The sequence below is a fragment of the Frankliniella occidentalis genome, unplaced genomic scaffold, assembly GCF_000697945.3.
Source record: "Frankliniella occidentalis isolate FOCC.00 unplaced genomic scaffold, Focc_3.1 Scaffold280, whole genome shotgun sequence".
NCBI lineage: Eukaryota > Metazoa > Arthropoda > Insecta > Thysanoptera > Thripidae > Frankliniella > Frankliniella occidentalis.
Window position 1 is genome coordinate 276,149 of NW_026267406.1, and position 1,668 is coordinate 277,816.

General features: G+C 43.8%; 1 protein-coding gene across 1 annotated transcript in view; it reads left to right on the top strand.

Annotated features, from left to right (window-relative positions):
• The first annotated feature begins 558 nt into the window (after window positions 1–558).
• LOC127750886 (uncharacterized) overlaps window positions 559–1,668 on the top strand; it is an 80,527-nt gene continuing 79,417 nt past the window's right edge. The window contains exon 1 of the mRNA XM_052273535.1: window positions 559–954. Within this exon, the coding sequence (XP_052129495.1) occupies window positions 643–954 (312 nt within the window). The 5' untranslated portion in view covers window positions 559–642. The remainder of the gene's footprint in view (window positions 955–1,668) is intronic.

Below are 1,668 nucleotides of genomic sequence, written 5' to 3' on the forward strand. Positions count from 1 at the left end.
ATATATAGGTGGGACGAATGTCAGGTGGGAAGAGTGCTATACACCCGATATTGATCAGCCTGTTGCAGGTGCAGTTGTCACTGAAAATTGTGTGCGTTGGTTTTGGTTCAGTCTTTTTACTATTTCAAGTAACTGCCAGTCATTTAAAAAGTGAATCAAATTCGAAATGCGTTATAAGCTGCAAAATAGCTAATTTGTGCGATTTTAGACAATTTTTTTTTTTTTTGCTTTTGACTACCTAACACTCTACCATTTTGCTCTAATCGCATCCGCCCATAAGACATTCCCCTTTTGATTTTCTGAGAGGAATGCGAATATTTAAAATCGTATTTTGATGTTGGTGGATTTAGTTTTTAGGCGTTCGATGCTCTGGGCCATACCTCCGCTCCGCTTAATGTTATTTTGAGCTTTTGCGCACTTGGAACTATAATTTTTACAAACTTTCGTTTAAGACTATTAACTCCGTTATCGAAGACTCCCATTCATAATTTGGAATGCCCTAAGGACCAGGGTATGACGTAGGGTGAAAGTTCAATGTCGACCACATCACACATCACCTTTAACTGACGGCTGGAATTCGCTATACCCCCTTTTGATGATATCAAAGCTGTGCTCTGTAGTGTAGCCCCTGTCTTTCGAGGCATGAATCACAGTACCTTTGAATCAATAACAAGAGACAATAACGCGAAATCGTTCTGTCACATCTCTAGTGACAGCTGTGAGTCCAGTGCCAAGCTGTGGCCTGACAAGGGCGCAGGAGGGCACCTAGCACTTGTTGGAGCTAGACCGTTGTGCATGGTGTGGAGCAGATTACTTCTCAGCAGTGCCACGCTTACGCTGCATGGCTGGTGTCTTTCAATCGCCTCTAACCTTTCAGATATGGTGGTCCACATAGCTCTCATGCTGAAAGTGGCAGCGGAATTACTGTGCTCCATAGATCCCGTCACTCTAAAGGTGAATGTGACTTTAATATTTTCGACCGGCATAAAACATTAGTTGGGTGAGCTGGTACCATTTCGGAAGGGCAAAAATGTGTGAAAATGCAAGAAAATTCCCTACCACCTTGGCCAGCTTCCAAGTTCACAGAATTTCGTGTTTTTGTCATTAGGGACTTCCACCTCGGCCTATGAATGTTGCACCTCTACATGAAATAGAAGCCTTAGGGCGCGATGCGAAAATGGCTGGGGCCCTGAAGCAGGAGTATACTAGCTATATGTACGCCAGACCACGTCTCGCGTAACAGGCTTCGCGATATCTCACGAAACACTGTTACGCTGCGACGCGCCTGGCGCACATATAGCTAGGCCTGCGGCGCTGACAACCGAGACGAGCAAGTGGGACGCTATTGGGGAACAGGGCCTTCCGGGCCCAAAATTTGACATACTGAAACCATTCGTAGGCGCCCTTTTACTCTAAAATTAGGGATATAAAACGTGTGCTGTTCGGTAGCGGTTTTCATTAAAAGTTCGAATTTTGACAGATTGTTATGTAAAAATTGACGTTTTAGTGATACTAGACAATCTAGGGACCCTTCATAAGCCCAAAAGAGGGTGGGGCTCGACCCTTAATGTGTGGCTTAAGTATTAATCCCTTTACAAATATGTGAAGCCTTTTTAACGATTAAATAGACCATTTTGTCTTTTTCACGTTGTTTTCGCCAAGAAATGA